Here is a 19,929-nt window from a genome sequence, read left to right as displayed (position 1 = left end):
AAGCGAATGTGACTGAAAAGCCCACTGCTAGCAAAAACCAACTAGAATTCAACAGCGCGGTATTTATCTAATTTAACCGATATATTCTCCGTTGTAAACGACAAACAGCAGGACGTTTAATGGCTATCGTTTTAATAAGGACTTCTGTTTGTTGTAGCAAATTAAATAGTTTTGCTAAGTCTCCTCGTTATGGTTATTTCTGTCCGATATATTCTGGGCTAACGCAAGGAATGAGTAGGTAGCCGCAGAATCTGTGAAGTAAGAAACATGTTACTGACAAGAAAGAAGGGACAGAATGATAGGACATGTGTTAAGACATCAGGGAATAACTTTCAAGCTAATAGAGGAAGCTTTAAAGTGAAAAAAGAGTAGGGGAAGACAGAGACTCCAATACATCGAAAAAATAATAGTGGACGTTGGACTGAAGTGCTGCTCTGAGCTGAAGAGTTTACCACAAGAGGAGTGGCGGGCGGCGTCTAACCAGTAAGGAAACTGATGACAAACTATTTTGGGAGACTGAACCTTTATACAGGGTGGCGCAGGGGAACGGGAAATTTTGAACGTTACAGTTGGCAGCACTGTAGCGCCGGCAGATGTTCGAAACTTTGCACAATTGATGTGAACGCATTGCCATTTACTAATCATGGAGAATTGGACTGGTGCGGAACGTGCAGTAGCTGTGAGAGCGTTTTACAAAAATGGTGATAGTGCGACTGCCGCGCAGAGAACATTTCGATAGCATTACCAGCTTGGACGTCATGGACGTGTCCCATCTGCGCATGCGATGACAACGTGGGTGCGTAATTTTGAAGAAACAGGATCTGCCTTGAAAAAGAAACCTCCAGGTGGCATTCCAACGGCACGTACCCCAGAGAACATTGCAGCTCCTAAAAAAAGCTGCAATCGAGAGAAATTCTCGCCGCTCCGTTCGACATCATGCATCTTCGCTAGGGATTAAGCGACGAAGCTTACAAAGAATACTGCACGAATTGGACTTCCATCCCTATAAGTTGCAGATTGTGCAACACTTACATGAACGAGGCCCAGCGTCACGTATGGAGTTTAGTAGCCAGATATTGGCTAAAATCAACGAGGACGCGAATTTCCTTGGTAACTTATGGATATCAGACGAAGCCCATTTCCACCTGAACGGATTCGTGAACAAACAGAATTTTCGTTATTAGGCACAGGACAATCCTTGTGAGTTTCTCCAGCGACCACTACATTGCGCCAAGGTCACAATATGGTGTGCTGTATCATGTCATGGTGTTATCGGCCCTTATTTTTTTGAACGTAAGGATGGTAGTGCAGTGACAGTAACATCCGCTCGATATGTTGAAATGCTTCAAACATTCTTTACACCGAGACTGTACGAACTTAATTAACGTCGAAAACATGTGGTTTCAGCAGGACGGAGCCACGTCACACACTGCTCGACAATCGATGGCAGCAGTTCGTTAATTGTTTGGAAGACGCATTATTTCACGTAACGGTGACATTGCATGGCCTGCGAGATCCCCTGATCTTAGTGTGTGCGACTTCTTCCTGTGGGGATATCTTAAAGGCAAGGTGTAACGTACACGTCCTGCAACAATCCATGAACTAAAGGAGAACATTGAAAACGAAATCACTGCCATTCCCCAAGATTTGCTACACCGCGCATTCCAGAGTTTTCATAACAGGCTGTTAGAGTGTGAACGCCGAATGGGAGCACATCTTTCCGACGTCATCTTTAAAAAGTAAAGAGACACTTTTGGACATTTTGATTGTAAAGACATACTGAATAATGGCATACTGAATACATTCACTTTCGTTAATAAATTACTAGTTTTAAGAATTTATTCTTGGAAATGACGTTATTTCGAAATTTCCCGTTTCTCTGCGCCACCCTGTACAACTCAAACATCATTCAATTGAACATACAAATAGGCAAGGGGACACCACCTCCAACAGACATAATCCTGTGAAGCAATGGGTGGTCAAACGAACATTTGGTTCCACAGCCGCTTTATATTTTTAATGCGAACAGGAAGTAAATGCCTTTTTATCTTTGCAACGCGTATTACCAACTATTTGTTAGGAACTAAAGAAATAAAATTTTAACATATTAGGCCTACTCATATCCGTCGATAGGAAGATGCTGTACAAACTAGGTTCTTTTAACCAAATTGCAGACGTCCCTGAGGAATTCCACCTGTGTTGACGAAAATGTTCGCCCTTATCAGTTTGCACTCCATAACATAATGCTACAACAATAGCAAAAAGTAACAAATGGAGGCGGCATTTTTCAACCTGGTCGTATTTACTTAGACCTCTTCATCCCAGAACTAGTTTTGACTTTTTACGCCATTATAAAATGTTTACATTTATAAGAATCACATTGCATATCTAAGTATACGCCTAACTATACCTAAATCGATCTCTCTAACTTTTAGCTCATCCCCAATCTCATCTTTTAATATTTTTCCCAACTGAAGTATACCGCCTTCCGGCCACAAGGGTTTATTATTATTATTTCTTTCCTTTCTCAGACGTTATGTCTGGTTAAAAATGGAAAGTGACGCGGACCTTGATCAAGCGTGACTTCCTTTTAACTGTACGGTATATGTTACATTGCATTTAGGAACTTTCGGGTAACTGAACATTTATCAATAATTACAGATTTCTGTAGTTGTATATATACGTTTGGATGTAGCTGTATTGCGATGATGTACTGGTGGATTTTGTGTGATATGACTCCTGTAGTTGATGGTATAATGTCAACTTTATCCTGGTGCCACATGTCCTTGACTTCCTCAGCCAGTTGGACGTATTTCTCAATTTTTTCTCCTGTTTTCTTCTGTATATTTGTTGTATTGGGTATGGATATTTCGATTAGTTGTGTTAATTTCTTCTTTTTATTGGTGAGTATGATGTCAGGTTTGTTATGTGTTATTATTATTATTATTATTATTACGCGCCCAACTTCGGTGTCTTTTGAAATGTGCAGTATTACAATAAGACAATTGCTGAAAAATAGGAAGGTGTACAGTAGTTTCATAGTATAATAATAAATACATGCAGCAATTATAAATCTATCCCATAGTGGCCATATGACTAAGGGATTATACGTCTTCAATTTCGGAAGTATTCGGACACGGAAAAATGACGTCAAGCGAGCATAATCTCTATTGAAGGCATAATCTCGCTTCCAAGACCGATAGACAAAAAAGGGGGGGCGGGGCTCATCAGAGAGCAGTGTCAACGTAAAAACTCTCATACCACTGAACTGCTGCTCTGAGGCAGGTATGAGAGCTGTGTGAAGAAAATGGTAGAGGCAAAACGATTCGTATACGCTGTCGGGGAGGCCATCCGCAATTCCGCACCGGGCGGCGGCACACTATATTACAGTGCCGCTGGCCAGAGCGCGCCTAGCCATAGCTGCTCAATTTCGTAGTTCCGGAAGGACGTGATCTGCGTACCCGCAAACGCAAGGAAGCGCCGAACGGGTCCCACGGCGCTGTGCGGAACAAAGGCAGGGCACGGACGAGCAGACGCGAGGCAATTTTTTTTTTTTTTCTGCAGCAGGCCTGGCAGCTTGCAGCGCAGGTGCCACCGAGATCCGGGTCTCTCTCTTCCCGTGCCCGGCCTGCGAGCAACAGGATACGGTACGATACGCTACGGCGCGCCACGCAGCCGGTCCCAGGTATTAATAGCTCCCAGCCGCGCGCCTCCGACACGAGGGTGCCTCGGCCAAATATGTGTCAACCCAGACCACGCGCCTAACGTGGCGGAACAATAAAATCCAGTCAGCAGGAGGTGTGTCTGAATGTGGCACTTCACGGTTGGATAAAAACGACTTTCATGACAAATTTTGAAGCATTGGCTTAGGCTTCGAGAGGATCTCGTTGGCAAAACTGCGGTATCTGTTTACCGCATATTCCTACAAAATTGATACCACTAGATTAACCAGAAATTTTTGTTAAAAAAAAAAAAAGGAATTTTCTGTGGTAACATTGTCTGTTTGGTTCTCTCCGGCATTCATTCGCAAAACTATATTCACGTTAGAGAAAACACAGGAACAGATATTAGTTCGCGTGCCTCGACAATCATGATTGCAGCACAGTTGCAGAATACAAATCTGTCTTCTTATCTGTCGCTGTTTGATTTTCGCACGAGTATATCGGTGCCTAATTATGTTTACAATGGAGTGATGTGTTCTGATACAAACTTACCCATGCATTCTGTGAAGGCCCTGAAAATTGTGTAACAACGCCAATGAAGGAAAGAATCACATAATAAAGCACAAGACATAATAAAGCACAAGACATAATAAAATCATACAGTACAGAAAAGAATTACTAGCATTACTTCATGTAATGGATCTGCAGCCATGATAAATATTTTAAAAGAAATTTTCCATTTATAGCTGCAAGCATTATTCAAATTATTTTGCTACGACCGTTTTCGACGTTTTCTCAGTACAGAGCAATACGGAAAAAGATTATTATTCCGCGTATCACTGGATTTTAATAACATTACAGTTGCAAGATGAAAATGATGAGTTTTAAATGGTTGTAGTCTCAAGCGCATCTGTTGCCTAGTTACGAAAAATGTAATTTGATGGCTAAAACCAACAATGGGAGTAATTTTAAATAATCAGCATCCATAACCTTACATACAACTAACATGAATTAATTTATCTTTGCCATTATTTTAGCAGTTAAATCTATAGTTAAAATTATAAGCGAGCTACAAAAAGAACAATCAGTTCTGTAATACAGTACATTAGCTGTATATCCCAATAAAACATGCGCTCAAGAGAAAGACTCGTGAAATTTTCGAAAAGAATATCACACTGCTATTCAAGGGAGTAGTACACCAGAACATCCCTAATGCCCATAATAGTTATCCCAATTAAGAAGGGAAGTTCACTGGATTCGACAGTTACAATCTGTGTAAAATGACTGACAGACAGCTAAAATTGCCCCTTTATTGCCTACACGCCGTATCAGCAATGTATTTCAGAGCAAATTATTCTTCCCTCTTAGTTTCACTGACGGAGAGAAGTGTATAACTTCTTGTCGTCACAAGGAGAACTTGACGGATGCCCTGCCCACATTTTAAAATTGACCTTCGGCTGCTACAGCACACAAATGTATGACGATGACTTGTGATGGGCGTGGTTGCACATTGTTAATATCCAGCATAGCAGTCGCGGTAATAACAAATCACGCGAATAACTTTCTTTAAAAATCATGATTAACTGACTTCTTATTTTCCTGTAGAATTAATTTTGCGTGAAGTACCATTGGCAAATTTATTATGATTGTAATACTTCCACTAAATCGCTGCTTCAAACGTGAAAAACGTATGCACCCACTTCACTTTCATCTTTTGCCTAAAAATTCAAGGCGTCAGAAGAAAAGATCGTATTGAAGCACAAAAAATGCTGCACTCGCAATCAGCACAAAAATGATCAGCTGTTTCTTCGAAACTCAACTCACACTGGAATGGTTGGTCCAAATCTCCAGCATATCTCCCTTGTACGTCGTCTTGTTCTATGCCGGCGCCTCCGCAAGGGTGAAGAATGTCATCGGTGTAGCACCTGCAAGAGCGAGAAAGTATCGCGCACACTTCGCGAGTCGGGACGCTGTCGCACACCCGCTGCTTCTGCTGTTTCTGTCCCTCGCACTCCGCAGTCAATGTGTGACTGACACGCCGACTCTCCCGAGGCCGCATCCGTGCGCACGCGCCCTGCCCCAGCGGCCAATCACAGCGCCGCAATCGCATCCGGGAGTGAGTGCTGCTACCTAGCGGCGACCCGCACAGTCTCGGGACGACAGAGCACAGCAAGCGGACAGCTGATTTCTATGACGCGACTTCCGGGTCTGAAGGTCCCTCGCAGCCGCGTATAGGGCGCAACGCGCACCGGCGTCGCCATATATAGAAATCTGTGCAGATTTAATTGCAAATTTATCTTTGAGGAAATATCACAGCTAGCAAATCTCTTGTTTTCACGGACCTTTTCAATAATACTACTACTGTTCCAGTTCAGGTTTTCAAATTGTCCCCTGGTTAATGTACGATACAACTACAAACCAGCGACTCTCATTAAAAGATTCAAGTTTTGTAGCGGAAATTAGAGAAACAGACTTTGTTTCTAGAAATTTACACAAACAGTATAAAGGTCGACGTCTTCTCTTCTGAAAACTGGTATTCCGATATTCTCGCAGGAGACACACCTAACAAACGTTTTACGCCATAATTCTGTTTTTGAAACTATGTCGTTCTCGGAATAGTAATGGTAAATAAAAACTGAATATTAAACAAATGCTATCTTTGGTACTGTGTGTAATAAATGGCTACCAAAAACAGTAGCTAAATGACGCTGGACAGAAAACATTGTAGTCTGTGCTAACGGCCGAATCGTGATGCTGCGTACCAAAGTCGTTACATTTGTGATAGAACAGCGGAGATATATATCACTTTCAGTCGCTACTTTTTTGTCCCACACTGCCTGTTTGACTCTGGGAAAGGTCATTCAAAATTAAAGCGTCGCTATCAAATATGAACATCAGTCACAAGGAGCAAACAAAAATATATTGGGATATAAATACCTGCAGTGTTTCTGTATAAATAGCATGGCATGGTGAGCTGCTTTAAAAATTTGAGAAGTAGCAAACTACGTCTCTATAACCTTCAAGGACGACTCCAGCGTCAGGAGAGGAAACATAAGACGAAGAAATATGCTTTGGACCACAGCCTAATGTCCATAAAACAAAATGGCTCTGAGCACTATAGGACTTAACTGCTGAGGTCATCAGTCCCCTAGAACTTAGAACTACTTAAACCTAACTAACCTAAGGACATCACACACTCCCATACCCGAGGCAGGATTCGAACCTGCGACCGTAGCGGTCGCGCGTTTCAAGACTCCATAAAACAGAAATCACCGAAGTCAGTAGTTCGTTGTCCTACACCCATCTTCTTCAAAATCATAAATGATTAAAAAAAGCTCTAAATGGTACGCATAGAAAAATGTAAGGTATAAAGAGGAATGATGGCATTTATCCTACTCCATGATGTTGAACACATGAACTGCGAGTCTTGTCTGAACGAAATATTCTAGTCAAAGCCTCTTGCAAGATTCGCCCAAAGAAAGCGGGGTGTACACACCTTTGCCTCTTGTTTGTTTACCAACTTTTTTTCGTAGTAACGCCTTGCCCACAGGGAAACCAATGTAATCGGAGTGACGTAGCGTAATGAAAAACTTCGTGCGAACTGTCACACAGCTATACGAGGAATTTAAAGGTATAATACTGTAGCGCATCTAAGTAACAGCTGACATGTCGCTAAAGACATGAACTATTTAAGAAATGTAATTCTAGCCATCTGAAAATGGAAAAGTGCTGACGGAAACTAATTACAGGGACAAATGAAAGCTTTTGAGAGGCCTTTGTGGGCGCTTGCCATATTCATCAAGAATCATTACAAGGCTTGTCAGGCTGTCTTAGTGGACGAACTGGACGATACGCCACGCTATATTTCACGATACATATCAAACTTTGCGACTTAAAAACCTCCACCAATTAACGAGACGTCAGCAGATACCGCTTGATGCTCTAAGGTGAGTCCCTGTCTCCTCTCAGTTATCTAAAAAAATATTTTCCTTCGTGATATTGCCCCTCGGGCATGGGTATGTGTGTTTGTCCTTAGGATAATTTAGATTAAGTAGTGCGTAAGCTTAGGGACTGATGACCTTAGCAGTTAAGTCCCATAAGATTTCACACACATTTCACACGTAATATTGCATTTTATTAGCAATGCTCTTCACAACATCAGCAAAAGCACAACAAGAGTATTGGATCGCAGCTAAATTAAATCAGGCGATGGTGAGGGAATTAGTCTAGGAAATGGGACCCTAAAAGTAGTAGGTTTCGTGATAACCGCCCAAAAATGAAAGCCAGTGGGCAAAGTAGGATACAAAATGCAGACGGGAATCTGCAAGACAAGAATTACTGAAAACGAGAAATTTGTTAACATCAAACGTAAATTTAAATGTTAGGAAGGCCCTTTTGAAGGTATTTGTCTGCGCTGTACTCTTCTAGGAAAGTGAAACATGGACGACGAACAGTTCCCACAAGTAGAGAATAGATGCTTTTGAAATGTGGTACTGTGGAAGAATGATGAAGATTAGATGGGTACGTAAATTAACTAATGAGGTTGCACTGAATCGAATTTGGGGTAAAAATTATGGCACGACCTGATTAACAGAAGTAATCGGTTGATAGACACATTCTGCGGCAACAAGGAACCGTTAGTTTCATTATGGAGGGAAGTGTAGGAGGTAAACATAGTAAAGGGGAACCAACACTTGACTGTCGTAAGCAGGCCTAGTGCAGTAGCTACGCAGAGATGTAAGGCTTGCACACGATAGCCTAGCGCGCCAGCTGTAGCAAACCAAATCTTCGGACTGAAGACTACAGCAACAACAATACTCTTTTCATTACCGCTTTTATATGTCACCCAATATTTCTAGTCGAAGAGCAAACGGCACTATGTCAAATGTTTCCACTGAACAGCTAAAACACAACTTTAGCTATTTCTCGTAACGAGATTCTGACTTACGTCCATATGTAACGAATCGATGGGACACTTTCCAGCCCGCAGTCCGCTTCAGACAGGACACGACTGATGCTGGAACGTCATTTCTCGCACATTAGTCTAACGATGTTTTTCCTGTGCGCCATCATTGCATACCGGCGTTCTGACCTCTCAAAATTATGTCCGTACATGCAAATATACCGCTCTGAGGGCATTGAATCATCCACGAAGAAGCCATTCACACATCGGTGGGAATTCGTCAATACACGACGGCACATACAGTAATGCGGCTCACATTACGCAAGGATTAGCGTCAGCGTAAATGCTGTAGAAGTGCATCGCTTAGCTGACTACGCTACATTATCAGTGGCGTGACTCGGTTTGAACTGGGACCTTCGAAAATGTGCTTACTGCGTATCACATGCAAAGAAACTGAATCCATTCAAAGCTAAACTTCTGGACCTGACAGAATAAATACGCCATTTTACATGGGGAGGTCAAATAAGAACGAGACAGATGGGAAAAAAAATTGTTCATTACTTGAAAAGTAATCACCACAACCGTTAATACATCCATCCTACTGTCTGAGAAGACGGTCAATGCCTTCACGCAAAAATGTTTGCGATTGTCTGTGGCACCATCATTGTGCCCAAGCGTTCACCTATTCGTCCGAAGTAAATCGACGGCCACAAACGTAGTTTTTCAGGGCTCCAAAAATTTGAAAGTCTCCTAAGGAGAAATCGAGACACTGCGGAGGATGTGTAGGGACTTCCAGCGAAACTTCAGCCGCGTACTCAAAACAACATTGGCAACACGAGGGCGGGAATTATCCTGCAACCGGATGATGCCGTCCATTAACATTCCTAGACGTTTGGACTAGATGGCGCGCTTCAGTGTTTGGAAAGTGTCCACGTATCGCTGTGCGTTAATTTTGTCGCCGCATTCCATGAAGTCCATGAGCAGTGGGCCCTTGTAGTGAAAGAAAAAGGTCGTCATGACTTTTCAGGAGCTGGTGTGCACGGATTTCGATTTTTTCGGTGGGGGGTGATTCCATGTGCTTCCACTGTTGGTTATGACACTTTTTCTCCGGCTTAAAATGATGACACCATGTTTCATTTCCCGCGAGAACGCTGGACAGGAAACGGTATTATTCATCGTGATACCGTTCCAGGTGCTGCGGTGATGTCGACATTCTGTTCCATTTCCACTCCTCCGCCAGGCTGTGAGGAAGCCAATTTTCCCAAACTTCCGATGTCCTGTCGTGATGTCCTGCGCAGCAGCGTGACCGATGCCCAACAGGAGCCATATGTCCTAGCCAACTGTTGTGTTTCAATGACACCGACCTTCTCGAAGTCGTTTATTCCACGCAAGCACACGCGCGCGTGACATACTGAGCTCGCCACACACAGCAGACATACGGGCGTCTATCTTGCTTTCCTCCCCCAATCAAACCAGCACTAAACCTCGCTGCTTCTCTTTCTCGGGCTCCATAGTGAAGTCGGACGAACACGCGACTCGCTAACCTCACGTCGAGCACGTTTAATAAATGGCACAGCTGTGAAAGTTAGCGCTAAGTTCTCTTCATTCCCAACAGAGGGCAGTTCTGTACAAAGACTTACCTGCGTTACCAACGTCCGCGGCGTGTTCGTTATATAGCCTGACTCATTTTCATTTGACTGCCCCTTACACTACTTATCGTTTCACTCATTCTGACAAGATTTTATTATAATGCTAACGGTTCAAATAACAAATTATCACTACGTTAACTATGTTCTCCGAGAATCCGAAGAAGTGTTCTGCAGATGTTTACTACAATCGCGTTCTGCAGTTGTTAAACAGAGCGAAAGATGTAGTTTTAGATCCTGTAGGGCCTTACGGTCCGTTTTGGGGCAAACTCGGTGTCCGATATCATCACAGAGACGATGTGAAGCGAGCTTCGTGGCCACACGGCGTTTCTCAGCCCTGTATTCGACCATCTTCTCTTTGCAGGTGGTTTGCAAATTACGGATGATGGATACATTGATGTACGAACACACTTATCACTGTTGTACCAGGTCGATCATAACACGTCATTTTGTCGCGTACTACGCTACAAAAAAATGGTTCAAATGGCTCTGAGCACTATGGGACTTAACTGCTGTGGTCATCAGTCCCCTAGAACTTAGAACTACTTAAACCTAACTAACCTAAGGACATCACACACATCCATGCCCGAGGCAGGATTCGAACCTGCGACCGTAGCGGTCACGCGGTTCCAGACTGAAGCGCCTTTAACCGCACGGCCACACCGGCCGGCTACTACGCTACAGTCACATTAAATTTTGTAAATTTAGTTTTCTACTACAATGATAGGATCGAACCTATAGTATCGAGGATAGTCTTTCAGTAACTGATACTGCTGTCCCAATTTCTCATCGATTATTTTGGTGGCCTCAACATGCCTTTTAAATAACCCGTCGTGCCAAGATTTTACACCTAAGTGTAACCTCGTTTAGGTCGCCACTCTTCCTGCAACTATCGGGACACACTCTTTGCACACACTTGTTCTTTCTGGACATAGTTCCTCGTCACAGTCACCTGATCTTGTACCGCTGTCAGAAATCCTTCAAGCAAATCTGTGTGCGTCAGCCAACTGTTCGATGTCACCAAATCGACATCATCCTGGGTGATGTCGTTCGCATGTTTCCTGTGCAGTTCGTTTCTAAGCCAGATCATAATGTCGGTGTCAGCTATTTCTGTCTTAGACCTTGGGACTGTTCAGGATGTTTCTGCCACACTGAGTGGTGTGTCAGAAACGTCTGCAGCTGCTAATGCTTTATGGATTGATGATGTTTTGAAAACACTGCTTCAGATTCCAAAGTTGCTTTCCGTGCAGCTGCTCACAGTCTTTATTCGCCTGGTCCGTTCACAGTTAAGGGACTGGCAGAGGGTTCATTTAAAACCCTTCAAGCTTTTTTCTACCATTCTATCTCGAAAAGCACGCGGGAGAAAAGAAAATTTAAATCTTTCGGTGAAAACTCTGATTTTTCATATTTTATGACCATGGATCGTTTCCCCCTATGTAGGTGGGCGTCAACAAATTTTTTTTTGCATTCGGAGGAGAACATTGTAGAAAAGATATCGCCGCAACGAGAAACGTCTTTGTTTTAATCACTGCCACACCAACTCGTGTTATAATATCTATGACATTCTCTTCCTTATTTAGTGATAATACAAAACGAGCTGCCCTTCTTTGAACTCTTTTTGTCCTCTTCTGTCTTATTTCGAGCAGATTCCTCGCCGCGCAGGAATACACCTGAAGAGGACGGACAAGCCCAGCGTAGGCACACTCTGTAGGAAACCTGTTGCATATTCTACGTGGCCTTCCAATCACTTTCACCACAACATTATATATAAGTTATTCGCAATTGTAATTCTCGGGTAATTAGTTAAACTAACAGTCTTTAGATGTGTGTGATTTATCGTGTCACCTAAATTTCGAGGACTTTTCAGTACTCATCTATATGACTTCAAACTTTTCATTATTTAATCAGTTGCCACTTTTCACTCCATAAAGATAATTGTCTAAATAATTTTGTAACAGATTTTGATCGTCCGATGACTTTACGATACAGCAAATGACAGCATCATTTGCAAACACTCTGAGACGGCTACTCAAATTGTCTGCCAAATCATTAATATAGATTAGGAACAGCAAAGGGCCTACAAAAATTCCTTGGAGTACGCCAGATACCGCTTCTGTTTTACTTGACGATTTTACGTCAGTTACTAAGTACTGTGACCTTTCTGACAGAAAATCACAAATCCATTCGCACAACTGAGACGATACTCCAGAGGCACGCAATTTATTTAGAAGTCACCTGCGACAAACGGTATCAGTAGCCTTCGGGAAATCTAGAAATATGTAATTGAAATCCTCTGTCGATAGCACTCATTACACTGTGTGAATAAAAAGCTAGTTGTGTTTCACAAGACCGATACATTCCGAATCCCTGATGACTATTCGTCAGTAGTTCGCTTTTTTCAAGGTAAGTCATAATGTTCAAAACAGTATATGTTCCAAAATCCTACTGCAAATTGACGTTGGTGATATAGAACTGTAATTCAGTAGACGACTCCTACTTCCTTTCTTCAGTACTGGTGTGACTTGTGCAACTTTGCGGTCTTTAGGCACGGATCTTTCCGTGAGCGAGCGGCTGTATGTAACTGCTAAGATCGGAGCTACTGTATCAGCATACTTTGCAAGAAACCGGACTGGTATGTAATCTGGACCAGAGGCCTTGCCTCTGTTAAGTGATTTAAGCTCCTTCGCTACACCGATGGTACCACCTACTTTTAAGTTACTCATGTTGGTAGCTGTTTTCGATTCGAATTCTGGAATACTTGTTTTCTTTGGTGATGGAATTTCGGAAACCGTATTTAGTAACTCCACTTTCGTCACTGTAATTGCTATGCGTAGTTAAGGTACTGATTATCTCTTACCGTTTGTGTACTTTACACACGACCAGAATCTCTTGGATTTACTGCCAGATTTCGAGAGAGAAATTCGTTATTAACCTATTAAAAGCATCTCGCATTGAAATCCGCGCTAAATTTCGAGCTTCAGTAAAACTCCCTCTACAGCTTTTGTTCCCCACACTTCTTTGCATTACAAAGGTGACGATTCTTTGCTGCTTCAGAATGAGTCCTATCAACGGCTCCCATCTTCTATTCAAGTTCTTCCATAAATGTCTTTTCCCCCTAATTCTAGTCAACATCTCCTCATTAGTTATCCAATCTACTTATCTTTTCTCGAGCATTCTCCTACTACAGCACCATATTTCAAGAGCTTTCTCTTCTTGGACGTGGTGTTGATCGTCTACGTTTCAAAAGACTACGTTCCATAGAAACATCTACAGAAAAGACATCCAAACACTTAAATTTATACACAATGTCAACGAATTGCTCTTTTCCAGAAATCGCTTTCTTGCCATTGCATATTACGCCCGTCCTACTTTGGCCACCGTCACTTCTTTTGCTGTCCACATAATGAAACTCATCACTACTTTTGGTCTCTCATTTCCTAATTTAATTCTCTGCCCATCAACTGATTTAATTTGACTATATTCGTTATTACAAACTGTCACAATATCCGAAATGCGGTGAGACTGCCATTTCTACGAGAAGAGTGGCAGGTAGTATGAAAATATGTAAGAACACCCGACTAACCACCTCTTAAGAACAATTTATGGGCTGAACTATCGTCATCCATCTTACCAAATCTCTAAGCAGCTGAATCATAATACCAAATAGTTTCCGTTGATGTGTCTGGCGACTCCAGCTCTCATGCCTAATACTGTATCACTGTCTGCATAAGGCGGGAAATTAAATTAATGTGCTACCAAGATCGAGAGTTTCAGCTACGCAATCCTCGTGAGCTGTCAAAGATTATGGAACAAGGGCTGATTTGCATTAGAACGTTTTAGCGAGACTACTTTCAGTCTAAACGCTACTGAGGACTTTTAACTGGACCGATAGTCCTCCGAACAGCTTAATTTCGCTGCGCTACCTCGATCAGAAATTCACTTTCAGCAACAGCTCGACACTAAAGTCGATCCACGGGTCAGAAATAAAATCCGTAGTGTGTTCCTGCTGTCTTGTTAAACTCGTTTATGAGTATCGTTAAAAAAAATGCAATTCAGTCGGGAACTTGAGAACCCACAGCGCTGTGATATGCTGGATTACTGTTGTTGATTATGATCCGCAATCCGACTTCTATTGTTGCAACAAATTACAAGCCTTTCAAAATACTTTACGTAGGTCTGTTAACAATTTTACTCCTTAGTCGAAAATCTGAGCCTAAATAATTTGGTTACAACACAGAGTCACTGTAAAGTTGAGAGTTCCTCAAGTCCAAGAAAAAAATAGGATGCAAGATACAGGAAATGTCAAGGAGGGATGGGTATATAAAATAATGAATGGTGTTGAAGCATAACATCGTTTGTTAACTTTCTGAGAACGCAGTAACAGTAAAGCTAGGACACACTGTTTCCTTCATAATGCTGTAATATCCCGCACTGAGACATAGAATTAAATCAGATGTGCAAGACTGGATCGAGTTAATCCGCCATGGCGCTCGTCTGGACTGGTTTAAGGAAATCCCTGGATAAGCCAAGAAGGCTGAACTGAGATTTAAGGCTGAAGAAGACACCGGAATCGCAGACTGGACGAGGACGGAGCAGGAAATTTGTTGCGGCCATGGCGACATTTTGTTGAAGTCGTTTAGCGCAACCGCGGTCTGCACCTCGCTCCTCCCTACTAACAAGGGGAGGCCGCGACGTTCGGCTCGCGGATTTACTTTAACCTTCGTACACTTTTAGTAGTCCAGTAGGAAAACATAATGCGTATATAGCAAGGCGTACTTCTTAGGCGATTTCAAGAAAATCCCAAGATAAGTTTTATGCGTCAATGAGGGACCGGTGCGTTGCGACGGCGGGGGCGGTCATGAGGTTAATGCTCAAGCTCCATAATCGGTGGATGGCTGGATCAAGTCCAGTTCGTTTTTTTTTTTTAAATTTATATCCTTTTCAACACTTATTTTATTTCGTACTTATTGCATTCATAAGGTAATATGATGAAAAGACAAGTGTCTTTGTTATTTTATTCCCAATGTTATTTGGCTGTTTACTAATTTTCATTACTACAATAAACATTGTGCAACTTTTATTTCCATAGGCGAGCTAAAAGCTCCATCAAGCGCTTCATACTTGTTCGTATCTGACTGACAACAAAGAAGAAATATCTTATCGTAAAGATGCTATTAGAATACACACAATAGTTATAATATTTGTTGTGATAATAAAAAGTTAACAAGCGGCCAAATAAGATAGTGAATTCCTTAAAAGTTCATGCAAATACATACGTCTTACCTTTAGCTTTCAAACGCAGTATTTATGAAATAATATGACTAGTGTCGAAAAAATATAAATTCAAACAAACACATTAGCGTTACTCTATTCGCCGACATCTCGTCCTCAGGGTTGCACCGCACCGGTACATCACCGACGCGTAAAACTTCTCTTGCGATTTTCGCGAAATCGTTTAAGAAGTACGCCTTACTATATACACATTATCGCGTCCTAATGGACTACTAAAAAGAGTACAAAGTTCGGAGTAAATCCGTGATTCAAACGTCGTAGCCTCTCCTTGTAGAGTCAAATGATTTAGCAAATGCAAACACCTACTTCCAGTAATTACTTCGGGGGTTATATTCTCGTGCACGCTACCGCTACAGCGCAATGGTGCACTCTCAAAGCACTGCCGATTTTTAATGATTTTCGTTCACCTACCTGAAGCTGCAGGAAAGTCGTGGACCCACTACAGCGCTGCGACCAGGAAGATGCCTGGAAGTGTTCAGCAACAGCCTGACACGCGCGCTGGCTGACTTGTTGGCGGATTCCACTGCAACCGGCATCCACACAGCGTCGTAGGAAAGCGTCCGCTCGTTAACAACATACTGGCTCGCATCTAAACGACGGGCGGCTATCCAGCGCGATACGAACACATGCTTTGTTCCACCCAGTCTTCAAAACAAACGCTGTATTTCGTATACCGGTAATATAATAGTACGCTGAATTAATCTGAAAGCTACTCGAAGAACCGACAGCAACGTGTTGTCTGTGGGGAATGAAAACTCGTCCTCGAAACATTCTCTTGAGAGTGTCAAATGTGTGCCAATTCCTAACGGAGCAAACTGCGCCCGCGCAGTCCTTGACATGATGCCTCAAACCGCACGGCCACACAGCGCGGCTTATGGGAGAACAGAAATTACATATATTCCGTTGCACACATATGTAAACTCAACACTGCCAGGATAATAATATTAGCAAAATGAGGAATGACGTCTCAACCACAGGAAAAAAGGTGTGATTTAAGAAAAGCGAGGAAACCCTAGACCTATATGCAGGGCAGTGATTTTTATCCTACATCGCGTGAGTATGATTTAGTGACCCCAGTACGCGTCAACTTACACTGATGAGCCAGAACATAACCACCTACTTAATAACTTGTTTGTCCGTCTCTGGAACGAAATACATCACTGATTCTGCGTATCAGGAATCCGACAGATTGTTGAGGATTCGTGAGGTATGTGGATTAGATGTCTACGCACAGGCCATGTAATTCGCGTGAATAACGGGCCGCTGATTTGCGTATGCGGTGAGACGCCCGACAGATAGGTTCTATAGGACTTAGTAAGGTTAATCTGGTCGCCGAGACGTCAACGTGAGTTTCTGGCTCCGAAACACGGCGAATTATGTTGTTGAAAGGCGACATTGCCGTCGGGGAAGACATCAAGCATGAAGGGATGCAGGTGGTTCGCAGCTGTCGATTACTAATTTAGGTCCCATGCGAGCGCAGGAGAATGTCTCCCACAGCATAATACTGCTCCCACCAGCCTGCGTCCGTGGTACGTTGCACGTTTCGAGTCGCCGTTCACCTCGACGATGACGTCTGTGTGGACGAGCATCGACCTAGTGTAGCAAAAATGTGATTCATGCGAAGAGCCGACACGTTTCCATCGATAAACGGTCGAATCCCGATAGTCCCGTGCCCACTGCAATCGTAATTGACAACGTCGTTGGGTCAACATGCGAGCACGTAGGGTTGGTCCGGCTGCGGACCTCCATGTTCAACAATGTACGATGAACGATGTACTCCAAAACACTTGCGCGGGCACCAGCACTGTGCTCTTTCGGCTGATACGCCACAGATCACCATCCATCCTATTTTACGGAAGAGACAAGCCTCCGAACCCCATCTTCTGTGAAGAGTTGTGGGCGTCCAACCAACCATTTAGCACCTAGTGGTAGTTTCACTTCCTGCCTCTAGCCGTAGATTTTCACGACAGTGTCAAGTGCACATTCGACCAGCTTCGCCGTTTTCGAGACACTCGTTCACAGGCTCTGTGTAACAATAATCTTCCCTTTTTCAAAGTCACTTATCTCAATGGATTTCGCCATTTGCAGCCCATATCTTCTCTGGGGTGATCCCCCGTCCGTGTCTGCTACGCTTACATACTTTTGTTACCGAGTCACGTGCCCGCAACACCACCAGGAGGTATCCAAAGTCGCGGTGGACGGAGTTCACAATTTTTTTGGCTCATCAGTTTACATTCCGACAGTCATTCAAATTATGATCATTCATCTTTCATCACCCAAATGTCAATAGGACGTGCATTACAGTAACTGAAAACTACCTGCCAAAGACTTCGCATTTTCAACGCTCACTGGGTATCGGCGTAAATTTGATTTTTAATCACAAAATTAAATAAGAGACTTGCACCTCTACCGCATCAACGAATCCTTCACATCTAGGAATTTTAACATGTACAATTAAAATACTCGAAGATGCGGTGTTAATCCTCCGAAATCCATAGCGCTATTGACAGTAGACATCGTGGCATGGGGAAGAATTTTAATTATAGCACACTGGATACAGCTGAAGGAAGATACAATTATATAACTACCTGTAATAGGCTCTCCAATTATGTAATAAATTAACAAAATCCGCAACTTCCTGTATTGTAATGTAACGCAAAGAAATAAATCCTAGCGTGTAGAACAGGAACACAGAAATAAACTGAGAGTAACGCATCATGAACGAAACAAATAAATTCTTCACCTTGAACCAATTACATCAATACAGTGAAATCAGTAATACTGAGATCGGAAGCGAAGCCTAGGAGGTACGATGACCTGCTAAACGAAATAGAACCGGTTGTTTTGACAACTTGTGGCTACTCTAAACTCATTAGGGATGGGGATTTCTGTTCTATTTGACACCGACTGGAGAGAGCCCACAACATCCGCTTGAAATGAGTTACTGAACCTTCGGGCATATCCTTGTTGCGACATTTCGTTTGACAGTAAAAATTAGGTTTTCACAAACTCTAAAATCCTATTGTTTCTTGAGATAGCTGGCAAATAATGCAGGCTGTAATAAAATATAATTTTTAACCAAGAAAACTATGAATGTAGAGCTCATGGCAAACGGTGGCGCATACGCAACCCCCAGCAGTAAGTGATCACCACCGAAGACAGTGGAGCATAAGAGAGGGGCATAAAAGCTACTCCATAACGCAGTAAAGCCAATGAAACTTTACATTTGATTCGTTTACCTCGGGTGAAACAAAATACAAAATATGTTTAAGCTGGCCACATTTGCTCTGTGTTTTGAAAAATTCGTATCGACGCCTGCTGCCTCACCATGTCCACCTATGTTTGTCACTGGAGCACATTCCGAAAATAAATGTCACAGATGTACTTATTACAACAGAACGAAAACAATGGAACTGTGTTACAACCATATATGAAGTCACACGGGAAAAATGTCACTGTACAATAACGTCCTCGCACACGGATGTCAGATGAGGAAATATATGCTTCATAATTTCCGACGTGAATGTACCAGTCGCGCGTCGACCGATGGAGACTCATCTGGTACAAAATGATCCGTATGATTATCAACAACGTGCAGCAAACTGAGCTAGAGAAGCGCAGCCTCCCTGTAATGGTTTGGAATCCCCAGTCGGCAGGGTTCACCTGCAAGTAGTTTGTCGCTACTCTCCTGTATCATAGAAAGTTACGGCTCTTCTGTGTGCACCAGAGCGTGTACAGTGATTTTGCGAGACTTATTTTGCTATGGAAAACAGTCTTTCATCTTGCCGTCCACGTACGATCAGACTGCAAGCAAGCACATGTTCACTGTGCACCGAATATCGGGTGAATATTAGCTTAGCATTTTTCATACACTATTCTCCGTTTAATGAATACTCATTCTCTATGTCCTTTCCGTCAGTTTATGTAATTATCCGAGTTTTAAAGGTCGTTGATTTTTACTTCATTTTTGTTTTAATTCTTTTCCAAGTAGCGATCAGTCACGATGGAGCCTTCCCCCTGAGCCGTTGCGCTCATGAACGAAGGAGGTTCCTTTCACGCAGTTAGTCATAGCATACGGATGTCGCCTCCTCTCAATGCACCTAACCGTCAATGCGTGTTCACTCCCCCGTTACTTCAGGTTATCTCTATTGTATAAATTATCTTCTGTGTGCGTAGACTAGGGGTCATGTGGCAATGTTGTGTTGTACATTAAAAGTGCTTATCAGATCCACGAGAGAACCACCGTGTGCGAAGCCCCCGACGTTCTGTGTGTTTCACTGCAGTAACAGTTTATTTTCTATTACTGTTGGTTTATGTTAACAATAAAGGCTAACAGTCTAAGAAATTCACATTATAGACAGTTTAGTCGATTTATGTCACAAATAAGGAAATGTAATTCTGCCTTGAACAAACGTAATTTTTCTTC

At 42.6% G+C, this 19,929-nt stretch overlaps 1 protein-coding gene across 3 annotated transcripts in view; it reads right to left on the bottom strand.

The window, feature by feature from the left end:
* Window positions 1-19,929, bottom strand: part of LOC126457778 (probable ribonuclease ZC3H12D) — a 605,021-nt gene that overhangs the window by 58,684 nt on the left and 526,408 nt on the right. Inside the window, exon 1 of one of the 3 annotated variants that reach the window (XM_050094362.1) lies at window positions 5,487-5,683. The exons of the other annotated variants lie outside the window; for them this stretch is intronic. Within the exon in view, the coding sequence (XP_049950319.1) occupies window positions 5,487-5,516 (30 nt within the window). The 5' untranslated portion in view covers window positions 5,517-5,683. Of the gene's footprint in view, window positions 1-5,486; window positions 5,684-19,929 lie in introns of those variants that run through there. 3 annotated transcript variants of the gene reach the window in all.

The sequence above is a fragment of the Schistocerca serialis genome, chromosome 2 (genome assembly GCF_023864345.2).
Source record: "Schistocerca serialis cubense isolate TAMUIC-IGC-003099 chromosome 2, iqSchSeri2.2, whole genome shotgun sequence".
Taxonomy (NCBI): domain Eukaryota; kingdom Metazoa; phylum Arthropoda; class Insecta; order Orthoptera; family Acrididae; genus Schistocerca; species Schistocerca serialis.
The sequence above is the reverse complement of the archived record's forward strand: the minus strand, read 5'-3'. Positions and strand labels throughout refer to the sequence as shown.